The sequence below is a fragment of the Ischnura elegans genome, chromosome 1 (genome assembly GCF_921293095.1).
Source record: "Ischnura elegans chromosome 1, ioIscEleg1.1, whole genome shotgun sequence".
NCBI classification, from domain to species: domain Eukaryota; kingdom Metazoa; phylum Arthropoda; class Insecta; order Odonata; family Coenagrionidae; genus Ischnura; species Ischnura elegans.
Window position 1 is genome coordinate 20081282 of NC_060246.1, and position 17777 is coordinate 20099058.

The 17777-nt window shown below is 38.0% G+C and overlaps 2 protein-coding genes across 4 annotated transcripts in view; one reads left to right on the plus strand and one right to left on the minus strand.

The window, feature by feature from the left end:
- Positions 1 to 1584: 1584 nt before the first annotated feature.
- Positions 1585 to 14895, minus strand: LOC124156629 (neuralized-like protein 2). Of its 2 annotated transcripts, none has more exons than XM_046531297.1 (4): positions 14316 to 14895; positions 9025 to 9232; positions 3884 to 4180; positions 1585 to 2676 (listed from the first exon to the last, which is right to left on the minus strand). In XM_046531297.1, the coding sequence occupies exons 1-4, from the start codon at positions 14616 to 14618 to the stop codon at positions 2558 to 2560; spliced, it is 927 nt and encodes a 308-aa protein (XP_046387253.1). In that variant the 5' UTR covers positions 14619 to 14895; the 3' UTR covers positions 1585 to 2557. The 2 variants fall into 2 exon arrangements, with proteins under 2 accessions (XP_046387253.1, XP_046387246.1); XM_046531290.1 differs by having other exon boundaries at positions 3884 to 4183; positions 14316 to 14689.
- Positions 14896 to 15428: 533 nt separating this feature from the next.
- The window catches only part of LOC124156619 ((Lyso)-N-acylphosphatidylethanolamine lipase), a 33386-nt gene continuing 31037 nt past the window's right edge, over positions 15429 to 17777 (plus strand). The window contains exons 1-2 of one of the 2 annotated variants that reach the window (XM_046531268.1): positions 15429 to 15521; positions 15781 to 15857. In XM_046531268.1, the coding sequence (XP_046387224.1) occupies positions 15481 to 15521; positions 15781 to 15857 (118 nt within the window). In that variant the 5' untranslated portion in view covers positions 15429 to 15480. Of the gene's footprint in view, positions 15522 to 15584; positions 15675 to 15780; positions 15858 to 17777 lie in introns of those variants that run through there. The other variant, XM_046531277.1, reaches the window with a different exon arrangement.

The window sequence follows — 17777 nt, forward strand, 5'->3', positions numbered from 1 at the left end:
TTCGAACCACGCGAAGCACAGGTATGACATTTACAGAATCGAGCTGCTGGCCTGCAGTTTACGTTATCCTCTTCTTCCAGAACTGATTTCTCAAAACTAGACAAGTGTACTATGGATAAAGAACTAATAAAATATTTTTGTATTAAAGAAGGATCCCATATGTCCTTTTTCAAATCTGAATCACATCGTGAATTAATTGGAAAATTATAAAATTTTTGGTGCTCCAAAAAATATTTCACCTTGACCTCCCAGCTCTTCACCATGTAGTTAGCATTTCAACTTATAAAAGCACTTCAAATGGTCAGTGAATGCTAAAGAATTACAATTTGGTGCCTGTATTATAAATGACAATCCACAGGTACTCATGAGTACCTGCTTCACTTAAAATAATGCAAAAAGCTATAATTTAATATTATCACTGGTTTTTTCTGCAGAAAGACATTTATTTAAAAGCATGCTCAATTCATGATTTTTACTTTAAGGAAGCCTTGCTTACAGGATAATGTTAGCTGTTATCGCTTATTAAAAAGTAGCTTGTTTTTATCACATCTTTAGGCAATCAAATGCAGTACTTCCAACTGTGAAAAATGGCAAGCACAATCAATAAATATATGCACACAAAGAAAAAAATTAAGAGAGAAAGAATAGTGGCAATTACATTTCCGTGCCGACGGGTGTATATAACATGAAAATCTCAGCATTGGTCCTTATTTTAGACAATAGATTTGGAGCCACAGAAGTAAAATAAGTTACCATTTGTTTCACATTAGAGCTCACCTTTACCTTCCACTTGACCACAGGAAACAGGGTTGAAAATAATGCATAACAAATAAGATAATAGGATAGTTTCCTTCATCAAAGAAAACGATAGGCATTCATTGCGATTCCTTACCCACCATTACTGTATTCATAATATATAAATTATTTGGTTTTAGAAATCCCAGTTTCGACGAATGGCAATGGTCAATTTCAACCTCACTTGAAAAAGGCCAGATTGGCGCCCATGCGATTCCACTCCACGTGATGTCACAGGGACCTAGTTTCTATACGAGTAGATAGGATTTTTACATTGTCTGAGATTACCAATGCATGCATGAGGCACAGAGCTCAGGGAAGCATCTCTTAATATTCACCAATTAAAATGACCTAAGTTCGGTAAGTTTCCTTCGTTTGATAGGGTAATAATGATCCTTATTTAAGCCAAGCGCTACCTGCTAGCAGGTTACTCTGCTACCTGCCAGCAGCCTGCGTCATATCAGCTCTCAAGCCTCGCCCCAAGGTCACCTCACACAGCGACAGCTGGAACCAGAAATACGTCACACGGACTTTTCCCAGCATTCCTACTTAGCTGTCGCATATTCTCGCACTTGAAAATTTTCACTTTTCGTTAAATCGCGAAAAATACATATCGTCATTCGAAAATCTAAGAGCGTGAAATACGTACTCCTGGAGTAATAATCTTTCGATTAAGCAATGAAAAAACTATAGGAAACCACCCTATTGTAACTTAAATGGATGAAGCTATCAAAATTATCAGCAGCTGCTCATAAGAAACCTTTGGGATACAATCATAATAACTATTGGTCACTAGCACATCCAAGTTTATTCTCATAATTAACCACCATTTTCAAATCATCCTTTTAGTAAAAGCAGAGAGATTTGCAAATGAAAATGCAAATTTACATATAGTTACACAATTACAAACCATCTTGCAAAACAATCCTTTGGCATATATTTAACTCTCTCCCTAAGTCAATTTCAGCACCTACCACCCGTTTCCAAGAATGTCAGTTTTTACAATCCAAAAGGAAGTGCCAATACATATTTCTGCACAGCTTTGGCAGCAACCACTAGATGACAGTGGCTCTTTACATCATGAGCTGTGGATTACTAAGGAACCTCCCCCATTGAAAATTATCACTGAAGTCAATGCATCTGGTAGTAATTATTACTATAGTTGCAGATAATTTAATTTATAGCCAACAATAATTAATCAGCATCCTTTCCAAAACGGCTACGTAAGCTCTGTAGCTATTTGGCACTTATTTTGGAGCCATTTCATCAGGGGCCCTCATTATGAGAGAACTAACACAATTTCTTTATTTGATAAAAAAACAAAAGTCAACATAATTTCACAATCATATTTCTTTTATCTTTCTTACAGCTATAACTTTTACATATCATAGCTTCACCTTACATATATAAGTTAAAGTAAACTCATAAGCACCATTTTATAAGTACATACTAAAACATGGATCAAATTGAAGATTTCACATATGTGAAACCTCATTATTTCTATTCACAAATGGTAATAAAGGAAGCAATGAGAGCATGCTATCAATATTAACAGGCACAAATAATTCTGTGCAACACATTCACTAACACATGGAAATCTACGTTCCCACTTGAACATGTTTTGCGCACATAAATGCAAACCCAATGATTTTGGAGTGTCTGACCCAGAGAATATCTCACACTGATTTTGCTTGTATATTGTTCACATTATTTGTACCAAATGATTACCTTCAGCAGCCACAATGAAGTGCACAACAGTGGCTTAAGACTTGTACAGAAGATATTCAATGAGCATCCTGGGAAGGGGGAGGGAGTGAACAGCCCTCTTCGTGATGTGCTGCAAGATGGCGTCTCGACAAGCACTTTGCAATGACTCCACTGCTGTTGAATTAAATGAAAATATAAAATGAATAAATTGCTGTGCTGCAGCTCCATTAAAAATCATTACATATTCAATTCTCAACGTCATGTGGGCTAAATTGAATAATAATCAGCAAAAATTTGATTTTTGTAACACATGGCATATTGGTCAACCAATAAACAAGTTGACTCACGAGTTGTCACCACCAGATCGTGTTATAACTTAGCAGTGTCATATGAAATGAAATTTAAACAGATCAGTATTTTTTGCAATAGCATCCAGTGGGTTTAAGTTTTTGAGATATTATTGATACAAAGTAGGTACCAGTAAAGAGTCTAGATTTATACAACCCATGATAAAAAAAATAGTACAATTTAATGGCAATATAGCCTGATTCACATATATGGAGAGACTAATTCCATAGCTAGGCTTGGGCGAGAGCATGGAACGGGCTGGATGCCCATTATATTATAGTAATGTGGATTTAAAATATATTGGATGCCATATTGAAAATATGGCATCCAATATATTTTAAATCAAGAGTTATGCTCGTAAAAATCAAATTGCTACCAACTTCTCTTGTGTGAGATTTGTGAATGTCTATATAACTACGTATTTTTGTGTAGGATCAAAGGAAATCATGTCAAAAACTGTGGAAGATTCTGCTGATTTATATTATAAAATTATCTGTTGTTTTATATTAACTCTTAATCTAATTAAGAAGAATTGTAATTAATTCAAGAAAACAATCCTGTTTTGTGGACAATATGGCAATATTAATCATTCTAGTAGAGATTTGATGATACAATATTGAGAACTTACATATACCAACATGAGTAAAACACTGCCTGGAAGTCAAACTTGAAGGTACATCATTTGGTCATTAGGATTCAGAATGCACCTACTGACTGTCTCCAATTTCTATTCTCAATCACTTTTATGACAGACTAAAATGCCAGGAATAATAATTTAAACCTATTGAGATGGCAGTTGTAACCAAGCAGATGGAAACTTTGGCACATAAGTAGGCCTGATGTAGTTTCCAATCTCACTCACAGACAGAGGAATTGTTCATTTTTAAACATCTAAGTTTTCCAGTTACCCATTGAAATTCAGAAACGTTTGTTGCCCAGCTCCACAAAATGCCAGAGGTATGTCTAGAAGAGGCATGCAAGAATGAAAATGAGGTGTTTTTCTAGGAGCTACAGCAACATCACTAAAACTTACCTCCATACAACTGCACTAGCCGCACTTGCTTTGTTGTGCCATAGACATCAACGACAGCGTGAAGGGGGCCATGGCGCAGTGGGATATCTTCTGTGCACGCCCCTTGGTCCTCACCATTCACAATGAAATGCATCTCGCCCCACTCGTCACCACGGGCAACCCACATGACTCCAATGCGGCTGCCCACGTCCGTTGGCAGGATTGAGGGAGAATTAGATTCACTCAATAGTGCACTCGACCTCATGGGTCCTAGGCTGGATGCTGGCAGTTCTCGGCCATTGGACATCAGGCCTGATTCTTCTAGCAGTCATAAGGGGGGAAGGGTTTGTTAACATATGCAGAGTTGCATGAGCTATCTGATAGTAATGTTGACTTGAGTAGAAACGTACAAGACAAATGAAAACAGGAATCAAAGAGTCACTGTCCCTTGTATCCAAGTATGAATAAAATAAAATTGGTCTTCAACTTTTAAATTTGCACTTTTGAATTTTAATTTTTAACGCCTTTCACTCAACTATGCAAAATTCAGACTGTTAGAATACTAGAAATATAATGGCAATATGTAGACATTTTTCAGTTCCCTGAGATGTAGCATATTGAGATTCAAGTACTTCATTTGACCCTCTTATAAGTGCTCTCTACATCTGTATACATCCACAAATATAAAAATAACAGAGGATTCCCAATTTGACCACTAAAAGTGTTGTCAAATACACAGTGATGGGCACTGTGCGAGTTAGTCAGTTCAAATGTGCGACTCAGCAGATACAGCTGTGAAGCGAGAGAGTCTTATTTGGTGAGTCCCGACTCCCTCCCCAACGCTGACTGCACACGACTCCCTCCCCTCCGCAGACGACTCCCTCTGCACACACTGTGCATGCTCAATTCGCGAGCGGTAGAAGTTGGCTCCATGCACACATGACTCCTTTCGCTCACAATGTGCACTGGAATTGCACGAGGCAAAGTCAAGACTCCTGGTGCCAATGACTCCCTCAGCGCACACTGTGCGTGTTGGAGTCATGAGCAGTGGAAGTCGGACTCCATGCACACACGACTCCTTCCACAAATATTTTCCATGTGAGGCTCATTGCACGTTTGGCAGGTCAAAGGTAGCACATTGCTCACCTTGTCACACCACTTGAAAGATTCTCCTGATTCATTTTCTGGGTATTATTCTAAAGAATCTCACATGACCCTTATCGTAATTGTCTCTCCTGCATGTTTCATGCATCGTGAAAGAAAAATGGTGGAAGATGCTCATGTAAGTTTTCAGCAAGGGCAAATTTATGAAAATAATACGAGAAAAATAATGAAAATTTGTTCTGACACAAACAACTAAGATTAATCGATGAAATTAATTATGAATTGTTAACATGATCATGTATTTTTGGAGAGAATATTTTGTTGCAACAGAATTTTTTAAATTACCGTCATCTCTTAGCACAGGAGACTGAATACATTTTCCGTCTTCCACAAAAGATATAACATATCGGCAGAAATGGTTCCTCAATTATATCACCTGTTAAACATTGTGAATATGCAATATGTGATTTGATTTGAATATAATTTTTCAAATTGTGATCTAGGAAATGTTGCATTTTAAAAGTTTGTTCAGAAATCCCCCCCCTCACCACCTTCTCTGCTTCCTCTTTCTTCCACTCCCCTCAACCCAGAAGTGCTTTTCTGAGTTGCACTGTGCGAGCGGCTCTAAGGAGTGTGCTGTGAGCGGTGAGGCAGCTCCACAAAAAGAGTCATTTATGCCATCACTACTGCCAACCACAGTGCATTTAAGTGGGATTAAAAAAGTCACCACTCGTATTGCTGATGGGCAAGGTGATCCATACTTCATAGAGAAATAAGCTATAATCAGGGGTGTAAACCAAAATTTATATTCCTAATGATGTTATCTACTTCATTAATAAATTTTCAATGCTATTTCTTAAGGCTGCTATACACGGTGAATGATCATGCTGTGTTATCATGCGAATAAAGTCATTCGACGAGCATAACAGAAAAATTAGTGAATGAACCATCACGCGCATGATCATTCAGTGAAAATTAGAACACGTTCTATTTTGCTTGCATGATCCCATGAATGATGGCTAGTGATACATGAAAATCGCATTTGCGATAAATGCGATACACGTGAATAAATGCGACAAAGGCGCGATGATAGGACTTTTATGATATTTAAACCACATATGTATTTGCCTTTTCGATGGCAAAATTCGTAAATTTAGTGCCGAGCCTCGCTATGCCACTCGACGTTGGGCCTTACTGTTTCATAGATGGTTACATGTATTTTCATTGGAAGCGGCTAGAAAGGTTGAGAGAGAACCCAGGTAGCTTCCGCGATGTGAAGCAAATATGTCGTGCCATCTGCCTAGAAAAAACTGAGTTTGGCAATGCTGCACTCCACACAACCTAGACACCAGTTAGCATCGTGGATGCAGAGAAGTTTTTCAGCCAGTACAATCTAGCCGTGACTGACAGACACAGCCAGTTGAAGGAAGAAAGTGTTAAAACTTGTTCAATGTTGATGTTCAACAAGTGTAAATGATATTCAGGCTACTATATCATTTTCAATTATTTACTTTATTATCTTATTCCTTAATTTATTACTACTATACCCGTAATTATTTTAACTGTTCCATATTTTTTCAAATAACTGTGTTTCATCACACTTTGCAGTCCACTACAATTGACACATTATGAAAATAAAGAAAAAAATAGATGCTACAAAATGCTATAAACTGAAATTAAAAGTGCTAAAAAATTAAAATGAAAGTGCTATTTTCACATATATCTAATGATAGCATGATCACACACCAGGTATAGCGGCATTTTCAATAGCAAATACTATTCTGCAAAATATGTACAGGAAAAAGGTGGATCAGTCTGCACTCATTGCTATGCTGACGATATTTTTGAAAACCGATTAATAAGTGACCAAAGTAACAACAGAAATCACCCTCCTTTGGGATGGAATGGGGCCTCCAATGTGTAATCCCCTATTATACATCAGAGGCCATTGTTTTATTAGTTTACTGGTTGAAAGTTTTTCTTTATTTACTTACTAGCTGGTCACCCGCCCTTGCTCGGGAAGAATAGTGACCAGAGAAGTGGGAAACTTGTAACCGCACCCAAATCTATCCCACATTTGACTCAAAATTGAAATACGATGGTGCGAGGCAGACGGTGAACAGTAAACAATGGGAAAAAAAAAACGATTCCTGTAATCCGCCCAAGGGATTGGGTTACAACCTACTCCACAACATAGATCATTGCGCGAGCGTAATTGTGTAGACTAAAAAAGTAGTGCAAACGAATAACCCCAAAAAAGTTTGCACAAAGAAGATTAATAGGCGAGTGTAGTAGCTAAGAGTTGTTTTTTGTTTGAGGGCGTAAAGAGGTGTGCCTACCTGGCAGGATGTCCAATGGCAGACGTTTTATGACGTGAAGTAACAAATAGTAGAAAATGATGCAAAACATGCGTAGAGCGCAACCGAAAGTAGCACTACTGGGTTTGGGAGCAAGAGAGACATCTATTTAATAACTTTGGTCACAATCCATGCTGCACGTGCATGGAAACGCGCAATGGACAGACAAACTGACCTACTCTTTTATATGCATATATTTCCATGATTGCAACTGATGTAATGAATGCTATTAAAATGAATGTTGAAGAGACTATCAAAAATATGCACAGGCACCATATCCTTTTATGATGCGACAAAAGGTACGTATAAATTACCAAAACTGCTGAATGGGATTTGGAATCTTCTGTTGCATCAGGATGGTCATTGAACTTAAGCCAAAAACATGGGAACATTTTATCAACAATGATCAGTAAGTGGTGAGGTCCTGTAATGCAAGCAAAATTTGCATCCAGAAACACACCCTCAAGGCATTGGAAATTTCAAGCCAAGGATTTAACCTTGTCTGAAGGGCCGAAATAAGAGCTTAATTCCTTGAATTCTGGAAGTTCCAAATAATCCATTTTCATTCTGAGATTTACTTTGTTTGACTTTGCAAAATCATAAACAACATGATATAGGCACTCAATTGTCTGTCCACAAGGAAGTTATTTTTATAGAAGTTCAAAAAAGAAGATGCATTATTTTTTAAATCTTTGCATACATTTAAATCTAGTAATTTATCCTGGAAAGCTTTATATTTCCACTCATTAAAAAGTGCTCCAGTTGCACATTAGGATGGATCAAAAAAATTGATTTTTCTCAAATCCATCTGGATAAAAAATTTGGCCTGAAAATTTTGAGACCTCTAGGTGAACCCCTGACCCTTGCTCAAATGCCATTTAGGGGGAGGGAGGGGCATTAAAATATCAAAAAATTACTATTTTATGGTCATTCAATATGGATTTTGCCAAGCTACTGTTCTTTCAGGCAAAAATTTCATGCATTTCGACGTATCTGTGTAGTGAGATGAGTTGTCCCTTTTTCATTACCAAACACTTCCATCTTAGTCTATCTAAGTTTGATCAATATCTGCAGAGTACACCTCATGAAAGTCCCAATGTAAGTCTCTCTTTCATCCACATGAGAAAAAAATAAGTTACTGGTAGGCAAGCCTATCAATGCTACTTCGATCTCCTTTCAGTAGGTGAGATGTTGAATAACATAATGAGTCTTGCGATGTCTGATGCTTTCCTAATGAACAATATTGGAGGATATCTCTTGAATTTAAACCTGAGTGAGGTTTTCCACCTCCCCTTCCAACATTTCAACGAGTACCTTGCTCATCACCCACACATATTCCGAATGGATTCCTGGATCCCTGAAGACAATAAGAGAGTCACTCATCGAAACATTGGAAGGCGAGATGGAAAACCTTCACTCTGTGTGGGACCCAAGAGATCTTCCCAATACCAAGTCTTTTTCATTTCAAATGGCAATTTTAAATTGCAGGCAGCAAAAATGATTGGTAACTGTGACCACCTGATAGTTTATGTGCTATGCATTTCACTTCAAAGCAATCAAGAAGGAAAAAAATTGTTTTTTTTTTTTTTTTTGGGCATGACACCACCATAAAACCAGCTGAAGAGTTAGTTAGGTAAATCCATGGATTTGAATAAGCCCATGCCTCTTGATGGTGCAATTCTACTCCCAATAGCGACATACCCAGCAGCCTAAAGTGCTCCATTTCCATTGTGTCCTGGTCGTCCACCCCAGCAGAGGCGGCAGCGGCTGCCGCTGTCGTGTTTCCATTGCTATCACACTCAAACACACCATTGTTTGACTTGGTTATTGCATACACCCAGGAAGTCCCACGGTTAGTGAGGTCAGGGAGTGCATATTGTGGTAAGGGGAACAGCGTTGCTGGATCCAACTGAAAGATAACAAAATACAAGACTTTAGCATTAATCATCATATTCCAAGAATTCGAATGTACTCAGAACAATTAGTAAAGGTAAAAATGTAATTATAAATTTTAATGATAAGATATATTTTAATGATGAGATATATTTTAAGAGCACCCTATGGTTGCCACTTCATAAAAATTTCAATTTATATGTGCATTCTTCTTATTATTAAATATAAACAAGGTAGGTTTGAATGGAAAGTTTCATTAATCACTCTTGCCTGTCCCGGTTTCAACATTGAAATCCCTTGCTGTAATTCACAAGTAAGTCTATTTTCATGCTACCTATAAAGTTTATTATCTTCCTCAACCTTCCTTATCTTCCCAACATTTGTACATATGTTTTATCCAAATGTTACGTCTAGCACTTCCCCATTACTTTTCCTCTACCTTTATTAATCCTCCACACCTGCATCACAAACATCTTCAGTCTTTTGATCTCATAATTTTTATCGCAATCATTAGAACCCATCAGAAAAAATGCTTCAATTGTTATCATTGCAGCAATCCACCAAAAAAGATAAGCTTAACATGGAACACAATGCAGCCATTTCACTGATTACCAGGCTTGTCCCTGATCCCACTTCGAAATGCCTTCTTCAGTTTGACGGAAGACTTAACTCATTTCTCTTCATATTTATCACATGAATCCTCTCTTCTATCTCCAACATCTTCCCTCTATCAAGATTTTCATCATCTCCTTTCTGCTCTGTACTAACTCCATCTGGACCCTCTCCTTTGCATCTACTGTTACAAATTTCCTTTCCTTGCCCACAAAGTCTAGCACTTTTTCATCTACATCCATCTGACTTCCTCCATTCTCTCCTATTCCCTTATCTCTAATGCCTCCACTCTGTTATGATCATTTTTCCTCAGTATCCATGTCACCTCACCTTGAAGCACAATGCCCCATATGTCTCGCCATTTAGAAACACTTTTCCAAATCATTTTCTCATCAACTCCTTTATAATCATTAATGCCTCCTTTGCTAATGCAAATCAAAGAAGGGCATAGGGAATCAATCAGTTGAAACTAATTAGCATCATGGCCACAGTTTGCATTGAAAAGACAGCATGTGAATATGTATTTGGGATACACATTAATAATAGTGCATCACCATGAAAAGGCTAGCGGGTAGGAGAGCGAAATGAAGAGCTGCGTCCAACTAATCTTAGGATTGGCGGCACGTGGTGATGACTATTAAGTGAATCCCGCAAAAATAATTTTCTGCTTTTGCTGGAATGTGAACTAATTCTTGGGGTGGGAAATCTCACAATTCATTGTTTCAAAATTTCAAGAGAGAGCTTGAATTAACAAGAATTTAGTTTTTGATAAAAAATCATTTTTCCACAATTGTTTCCTTCCCGAACTTATGTTCTCTGATGGAGTGCTTCAGATAATGACTCCATTACGCTAACAGACACATTTGGAAGGATTAAAGTATGTGCGGTGGCTGAAAGACTCAAATACAACCACAAAAACTTTCACAATGGCACCAAACCCATCCCTAGCCACCAGCATCAGGCCTCCCACAAACTTTTTTACACAGAAAAGAGAAAATGAGGAGGACATTTTCCAAAAAAAGTGAGCCTTGAAATGAGAAGAGACCCTGTTTTTTTCGCACTCTCTCCATGGATTTAAATAGCTAGAAATTATCCATTCATTCATTCCCTCCCAGTGACAACAAAATTAACCCAGTTCTTATTCATGTGAACAGTACAAAGTTTGAATTAGCAAAAGATGAGATTGATAGACTACTTCCACATGGGGAGCCCATAGGAGGTGGACAACATCAAAGAGAATTGCTTGAAGATTGTTTATATGTGAAAGACAACCTCTATTCCAAGAAAGAATTTTGATAGGTACTAAGTAATTTAGTCACTCGTAAGGAATTAAATCACTTCTAACATGTAGCATGACAAATATGTAGTACAGACCCTGTATTTGGTTGCGAAAATCCCACATAAAAAAAATATTGGAACTGTATCAAATAGCTTTGAACCCACAATAAAGGGTGAAAACTCCTCAACCCACAAGGGATGTGCATACATGAGTATCAACTTTAGATAGCAAATTCAGCATGCCTGTACGGGGTGTTAGGAAATCAAAGCTAAGAGTTGCAGCTACCACACGAAATGAAGGCACTCAAATTACCCACTTCTGCTATGGCAGAGATATGGCACTTCATCCATGAATCCATACGATGAATGAGGCTGCAGTTAGTCTCTGGCTTGTGGACAAGTTAGGTTCCGCATAATGCCTGTAAGTCACATTTGTTCACAAGTCCAATTCTAATGACCAGGGCACTAGAATAATTGTAAGTATATAACAAAATGTACGATTGTCAAATGTTGTACCCACGGCCTATTTACAGGGAGAGAAGTTTTGATCCTGGCAAGCAGATTAGCCAGAATATTATTAAGTATGATATTAATGAAGACAAGGAGAAGATCATTGGAATCGCAGGGGATGAAGACACTACCATAATTTTAGAAAGCAAAAATCTTTCATAATTGATATCCTTAAGAGGAGCATCATGAGCCAGTCCATAAGTATAGAATGCTGTAGTTCAAGTTGTCCATAACTCAGAAACTACACATACTTTAAATCCTTCAATAAGATATACAGAATGAAGTGAGCAGAACAGAGCATGCTAAAACAGCTCAAATTTTGGGAAAGCCTTACCACCTCCCCAAACAAACATCTTAGAGATGTGAGGAAGTCAATGAAAAGGAACTAGCCCCATACCCTGAATGTGTCAAGCCCACACACCTGTGGCAAAGTCAAGGGTGAAATCTACCCTCACCTAAAATCAACCTTAATGATGAGTTAAATGCTTTCGAGTGGAATGTATGCGTGACAACTTAATGACCCAAATCCTATTTCTAAGAATCTGTATGTTTTCCATTCCTTGATGAATCCCATCAATTGACACATCAGGTGACATGGTCCTCCTTTCTGGCGTGCTGGAATTTTCTTGGTTCTATGAAAGTATCATCTCATAGTAACACTAAGCTATCCCCTTCACAACTATCACCTTCAGTCAGCTCCCTTCTTTCATCAAGATTTCACACCATTTTGGATTAGAAACAATGTTAGACCCATATTTGCGAAAAGTTTAAAAACTGCATCCTGTATTGAATACGTTAATTAACAGGGTGAATACAAGTGCATCATGTGGTGCTATAGAAGAATGATGAAGATCAAATAGATCGACCGAGTTAGTAACGAGGAAGTCCTAAGAAGAGTAGGAGAGAAGAGAAGCCTCGGGAAAACCCTAACAAGAAGACGGAACAACCTTATAGGTCACATCTAGAGACATGATGGCCTGATGAAGACAATCGTTGAGGGACAAGTTGAAGGCAAGAACGGAAAAGGTAGACCTCGAACAAAATATATGGAACAAGTAAAGAAGGATGTGAAAGAGAAGAAATACGTAGGTATGAAAAGATTAGCTGATAGGAGAACTGAGTGGAGAGCTGCGTCAAACCAATCCTAGGATTGTTGACCAGTGATGATGATGATTATTATTACCATAGGTGCAGCAAGTCTCTCATGAGAATGGATGCATTTCATTCATATTCTGCAAAGCAGGGTCAGATACAAGGACCCTTACGCCTGCTACATGAGGTCCTGTACGGGTCCTAAGCTTACACATGATTATAACAACTTGCAAATGATATGTCAATGAATAAAAATTTCCACATCTTGTGACTTAAAACTCAAGGGACTTTTAAGCCACCGGCAGCAGGTTAACCCAAAAGTTTTATTCATTGACAATCACATGGACCGCACAAGTTTTAACAATTTGCAAATAGCACATTTACTTACTTATTGGAAAGCTAATACCGACCATACCTGTATATAAATCTAACCTCGTTGAAAAAAAAGATAGCAGATAATGTGGAAACAGTACCCAGAGAATCAAGAAAGTGATAGAAAGCGTGAGCAAGGGCAGAGCCAGAAGTGAACTACAACTGAATTCATATGAGAGGCCCTTGACCATCCAATATCCCATATCACCCACTTCCTCATCCATTGAGGGGAGGGGGCAGGTGGGGTACCTTGGCACAATCCAGCGGGTAGTAAATAAAATACATCTATATTTTCATGCTAGCACTCCCTCACCCCATGAAGGAAGTGGGCTGGGGGACAATGGACCTTGGCCCAGAACCCGCACGTAGTGAATGAAATACATCAACATGATCATGTTTTGTAAACATGACAATGCTACTGCACTAGACCACCTCCTCCTACCTCTTCTGGGATATGCCAAAGGTTAAAAGGAGAATTTTCATATTTTTGTTATTGCAGTCATACATAGAGTTCTACAATTCAATGAATAGAGTAACCAGGTCTAGCACAGTTATAAATGCATTCTCAGCATAAAAACTCAAGTCGCTGAATATGCTTAGCTCCTAATTTATGCAGCTGATCAATGAGTGTGATGGAATCCTCAATTTTCTCGGCATAATCCATAGATTTCATGGGTTATTCAACTAGACTAACCTTATAGAGGAACTTTGCTCAAAAGGTCATGAGCATAGACTGCAAATTGAAAAATGACAGTGGCAAGTTTAACTGTATCATACTTTTTACAGTCTACATATAATTTCCTTCCAAAGATAGGAATTTCGTTAAGGTAAAATGCAAAAATATTAAACGGTCAATTGGCAATCTAAAGAACTTATCAATAGTAATGAAAACGTTTTTGATAATTTCCTTCCCTCACATCGATTTAAAGAATAACTGTTTTTCTTTCTGAATAATAGCAATAATGGCAAACGCATTCAAGAATGGGAGGCGCAGCGAAAAAAAACTGAGCAAGAGTATAAATTAACGACAAAATGAAAATTCGGTCAAAAGTGAAACAGGGTTGATGATCAAGAAACATTAAAATAATGGGCGGGTCAGCAAAAATCCTTGATCATTGATTTATCCTCAGTTTTTACGGTACATATATATGTACACTTTCGCTTGGACAGTAGAATTGAAATTCAAACATATTATTATGAAAGATAAAAAATGAAAAAAAATCAAATATTGGCACCTGTGTTAGTCCTAATCGCATGTGTCCGCTCCATCCCCTTTCGTTCTTCTCGATTTCCAAAAGAAATATCTCTCCAGGGAGTAATGGCTTCTCTGAAAACGCCAAAGCATTTGCGAAGCTTGTCTTTCTTAGGGCGACAGTTGAATCCTCGAAGAGAATAATATTCTCCCCGTGATGAGGGTGAAACCTCATGGTGACAGTTCTGCGTGATCCGCGACCACAGTCACTCATTCTTATCGGATATACTTCAGGAACATAAACCGTGGAAGCACAGGCTTGATCAGATGGATTTGCACCCACCATCAACACATTAGCCACATTATTGTGCTGTCACTTAAAACTTTGTCCATTTAAGAGCTCATCAAAATAAATAACCGATGTTACCGTCTCACTGGTAGCATATGCTCCGGCTTAAAATTTGATCGCATCCCCATTTCAGAAGAAATTGATACTTCGATACGCCACGAACTGGGTAGCAATTATGTATGCTGGGTTGAAAGGGTAGAATTCTCTGACTAAAATCTGCGGAACACGAGATCGCACAACACATAGGATTGCCCATCAACACATCAACACCAGCACGAATATAGGACACCCATCTGAAATGTACACATTTCTAACTACGCGTTTCAATTGTTTCAGGTCATTCAGGTGGTTTGGATTTGTTTGTTCGAGGCAGTTCGACGATACTGCGGAACGAGTGGCCTATTTAGATTTATAAATTTTAGTCGTTATAATTTGGTTTTTAGTTCGTTTTCGCTGTTCAGCATTTTGTGGAGTCTACTTAGAACTCTCGCGCCTGTAACCCGTTTCGTATTTGTTTTTAGCGACCTTCGTCGTTTTTTAACTGTGCAGATTTGGAGGATTTCATCATGTCGATACGCCTCACTCGTTTCTAACTCTTCGTATCATGCCGAATGGAAGATTCATGTCGTCATCATCGTTGCCCAGGGAATCAGTTATAGCGCTCGGGAATGATATCTATCTGTCTTTGTCATAATCGTAGATAGTGAGATGTCGAGGTTGAAGTATTATTCATCTAAAAGAGTGGGACAAAGTTTGCTATACGTGAGGGTTATTCCTGGAATGCTCTTGTGTGATAGTAAGTTGGAAAATCTGCTGGGTCTTTGAGTTTTCTGTGGGTAATTTCAAATATTAAGGCGATATGGCCCTCGTAAAGTCGGACCCTGAAGTTGCGAAAGAAAGGTATGTAAGCGTTTATATAAGTAACGCATCTGTGATTTCCTCTCGAAAGGATAAAATTAGATGTATGTTGATTCGCATTGTCGTCGTTTATTTACCCCCAACTACCATTTTATCCGGCTCTTGAGGTTACAGTTCTGTCGTTGTATTAAAATTGTCAGTAATATCTTCGTTTATTTTCTCTTTCCATGTGCAATTTGTACTTAAATAATAGATGCTATTAAGTTACTATTCTCAAGTATTCGTTCTCTTTGAATTCAAGTTGGTTCTGGAGTTGGTTTCGCTGGTCCAGGATGTCATATGTTTTGCTACGCACAGCTGAGAAAAAAATTTTGTCGCGTGAGTATGACTTCGTATTTCATGATGGGGTACGTAGCGAATTGAACCCTTGAATATGTTAATCTATGAATCTATTTTGTGCAATCGACGACCTCTGTTAAGTGTGATTTGCAATGCGTATTGCCATTTGGCTTACATGCGAGGTACTCAAAAGGCTGTAGATTTGTGTTATTGTTCGCGTATTCCGCAGTCGCGCAGGTAACTTCAGGGGTGAAGATTTTGTGGCGATTGCATAATGTGCTCTTCAAATGGTTACATTTTAAAATCTTACTAGCATCAGTTTATCTCTGTTGAGATACGGATTTTCTATCTTGGTTGCACAATGTCTGTTTTATGGAGCAATGTCTCAATTCCAGAACAAATCAATGTATACAGTTCTCATTTGTCGATCCTCACGAACCAAAGGATGCGTCATCAATAACTTCCCCTTGTCATGGACACTTCTTCGAGGGATAAATTATATCATTATTCGCAAATTGCACCGAATTCTGACGACAACAACAAGTGCGAATTCATGATTTATCCAAATCCCTTACATTTTTGTGATCCCTTACATCAAGGAAACTTTAGCTGTCATATTACCTGCATAATGAGTAAATGCGGTGTGGACATGCTGATTAGATTTAATGGACTGCTACTGTTGAGCTGTCATATAATAAATCTTATCCCATGTAACATTATGTCTCAAAAGATAGTACCATCGTGCATATTTTTCTTTTGTATTTTTTAAGTATAAGCTCTAAAGGAGGATCTTATTAAAAATCACATGCATTTAGTCTCACATTGAACTTTCTCCTCCCTCCCTCCAAAGATGCATGATACTGCCCGAGGATACAACTTAAGTCTCTCTTTGGTGATCTTATTTTTAGCCTACCCCTAGTTAATTGAAAAGTGTAGTCGTAGCTCATTTAATAAGGGGTTTACTACGTTTTTACATCTGAATACTTGTGGCAGTGCTAGTATGGCAATGATTTAGGCCATACTGGTTTACTCAGTGGTGGAAAAGAAAAAAAGTAGCTTTGAGAGTTGTGTTGTTTGATATTTGAACCGGAAGATGCTGGCTGCAATGCTGGAGATTGTTAGCAGAGCGTGATTCTTGGTATAAACTCGCCCAATATATTACCAGAAATGCACTCCTGGGACAGGGAATCAGTAAAAATAAATACACCACCTTTGCTTGACAAGAGCACAACCAACAATGCTTTATTTATATTTACCTCTCTACAAGAGTAAATAGATACCAGTAGCGACTATGCAATTCCTATACTTGCCGCTAGATGGTGTACCCATCGGTATAATCGCAGCTGATATCATATGATCGCAACTTCCAACACCTCCCCTCAATCATTTAAATCAGCTGATAAATTACATACAGTAATTGAACAAAATTTACACGTTAAAAAAAACAGTACATTCAAATCACAGTCAAAGTACAGTCACAAACAAAAAATATTCAAATCAAACCCAATCTCTGAGTGAGCATCTTAGTCCTCACACCCGATAATATTTTTGTCAAGAGATCAGCTAAATTATTTGACGACTGAACATACTCCAAAATTATTGTCCCTTCTTGTACTAATTCCTTCACATAATGGAACTTAGGTCTAAAGTGCTTCGTTCTTTCAGAGACATTAGTTCCTTCAGCTAACTTTATTGCTCCCATGTTATCAACACAAATTTTTATTGGACTCTCTACAAACTCTCCCACTCCTAATTCCTGGAAAAAATACTTTAACCATGCAACTTCTGTACATGCTTCATACAAAGCCATGTATTCTGAGTGAGTTGTAGAGGTTCCGGTACAGCTCTGCTTGTGGCTCCTCCAAGATATTGCTGCACCTGCAAATATGACTACATAACCTGTGATGCAAATTCCATCTTGAGAATTATTAAAATCTGCATCCACATATACCTTAATTT

Coding starts and splice junctions, on each gene's coding strand:
- LOC124156629 (XM_046531290.1), bottom strand. CDS start 14,618: ATGGTGGGTGCAAATCCATCTGATCAAGCCTGTGCTTCCACGGTTTAT. Junction 9,233..14,315: donor TGCGATTAGGACTAACACAG/GTGCCAATATTT, acceptor GTTATCTTTCAG/TTGGATCCAGCAACGCTGTT. Junction 4,184..9,024: donor GGAGCACTTTAGGCTGCTGG/GTATGTCGCTAT, acceptor TATGACTGCTAG/AAGAATCAGGCCTGATGTCC.